Source organism: Elephantulus edwardii, unplaced genomic scaffold, assembly GCF_000299155.1.
Source record: "Elephantulus edwardii isolate Elephantulus edwardi_28Jun2011 unplaced genomic scaffold, EleEdw1.0 scaffold00348, whole genome shotgun sequence".
NCBI lineage: Eukaryota > Metazoa > Chordata > Mammalia > Macroscelidea > Macroscelididae > Elephantulus > Elephantulus edwardii.
Window position 1 is genome coordinate 1,839,761 of NW_006400098.1, and position 2,089 is coordinate 1,841,849.

At 46.2% G+C, this 2,089-nt stretch overlaps 1 protein-coding gene across 1 annotated transcript in view; it reads right to left on the reverse strand.

Annotated features, from left to right (window-relative positions):
- LOC102856030 (sialic acid-binding Ig-like lectin 12-like) overlaps window positions 1–2,089 on the reverse strand; it is a 26,869-nt gene that overhangs the window by 18,927 nt on the left and 5,853 nt on the right. The window contains exon 2 of the mRNA XM_006901885.1: window positions 1,243–1,418. Coding sequence (XP_006901947.1) covers window positions 1,243–1,418 — 176 coding nt within the window. The remainder of the gene's footprint in view (window positions 1–1,242; window positions 1,419–2,089) is intronic.

Sequence of the window (2,089 nt, forward strand, 5' to 3'; positions counted from 1 at the left end):
CCATCCATCCTGATGCTACCGATTGGTCCAGTGGTGAGAATCTATGTCTTCTTGACATTAGGCTTACATTTATTGTTGTTATGTTTCAGAACCGACTTAGAGCTGACCCTTCAGTGAGTTTCCAAAAGTTGTCAAATGCATGAGAAGAGACTGCCCATCTTTCTCCCTCAGGGAAGCTGGTGGAGTGGAACCTTCTGCCTTTCGGATGGCAGTCCAACGCCTCAGCACGATGCCTCATGAAATAAGGTCCCTTCCTCCTGTATTAAACAGCCCTGGTGGCCTAGTCGGAAGAAGCTGTGCTGCAATCCTACAGGCACGTGGTTCTGACCCACAGGTGCTTCACGGAAGGAGGACAGGAAGTCTCCTTCTGTGCAATTTACCGCCTCTCGAAACCCACTGGAGGGTCAGCTATGAGTCACTTCCAACCTGACAACCCATCACCACTGTAACAAGCCTGTACTGACCGACAAGTTGGCATTACTTTTCCTTCAATGGTTTCATGTAATTCTGTACGTAACGACATTATGACTGACCATATTATCCCCTGCGGTTGACGGTGTTAAAGGGCAGTACAGCAAGTATCCTGACAGACTCAGTGACCATTGATTGCCCCTCGTTGTATGGTGGCAGTAAAGACTACTTGATTCTGGAGATTACACTAGGAAAAAACGGACATAAAACAGGTTAAAAGTTCAAGTCTAATGTCATTTGGTCACATCTCGTTAAGAAAATCAAGCAAAACAAACAGAATCTCATTTGGATTTTTTTGAGGGGATTTATTTGAAAGTTGAACAGTTAATAAAGGCAGACCAGAGATGAAATAGATGACTTTGAACTGTAGTTCTGGCAAAAAATACAGAATAGACCATGGACTGCCAACAAAGAAATCTTCGAGGAGGATGTACATCCAAGGCACTCCTTAGCAACAGGATGCTCTCACAAAGTCGGAGCACGTTATCAGAAAGTACCAGTCCTTGGAAAAAAGGCATCCTGCTTGGAAAAGCAAACTCATTCATACATAGACTCGTTGTTGACTCTGAAACAACTCATAGCTACCCTCCATTGGTTTATCTGAGGCTGCAAATTGCACAGAGATTGTCTTTCCCCTGAAAGAGCAGCTGGTGGATTCGAACCACCACCCTTTGGGTTGGCAGCACAACTGCCTACAGACGACGACCCCAGGGCTCTGTACAGAGACCATGTACCTTCCACGCAAGGTTATGGCTGTGAGAAAATCCTCACGTGTGTATCTTTATCTCTGAGTATTCGGTGTCAGAGTCCTCCCGCTCGAGCTGCTTCAGCTTTTTAAAGTTGAGTACCGCATAGTGGAGCCCCTCTTCATCTGCCGAGTTGGGTCCGGCCTCCGGAGGGACAGGGAGGTCTGGAGGGAGGCTGGTCTGCAGGGGATGCTGGTGTCTCTGAATGGAAGCGAGAGGAAAAAATTCAGAGCAAAGCACTGGGGTCCAGGAGAAAGCATCTGAACGCCCAGAGAGAAATTGAGGTTGATGAACCTTATGCAATTTATCCATTCATTTATTTAAACATTCTTTTTTTTTAAATTTTATTACTTTTCTGTGCGTGTACCGTCAAATCAGATCTGACTGGTACAGGAGGAGATTGTCCCTCCTTCCCCGGCAGAGCATCTGGTGGATTTGAACCGTGCGCCTCTAGGATTGTAGTTGCAGCTCCTTGCCACTAGGCCACCAGAGCTCCCCTTATTTAAACATTCTTAATAACTCAGCGTGTCCAGACCCTTACTGAGCGCTTATGCTAATCACATTCTGATTTCTAAAAATAAAGCTGTAGCAAGGATAGTGTTATCATAGTCATTTTACAAACAATGAAGTAGAGGCTAAGAGAGTTTACAATACACTACTCGAAAACACACACATACTCCACTCAGTGGGCTGAAGTCAAAACCAGTTCTTTCTGACCATACAGTCTGCCGCCTTACTGACTGCCTGGCCGTGCGCATAGTGTTGGGTACGGGGTGAGGATGACAGCTGGCCAAGTCCCTGGTATCGTGCAGCACTGTGTACAACAGCCCTAAACCCTGCTCTATCCTGGGCCAATCTTATTGCCTCTGACA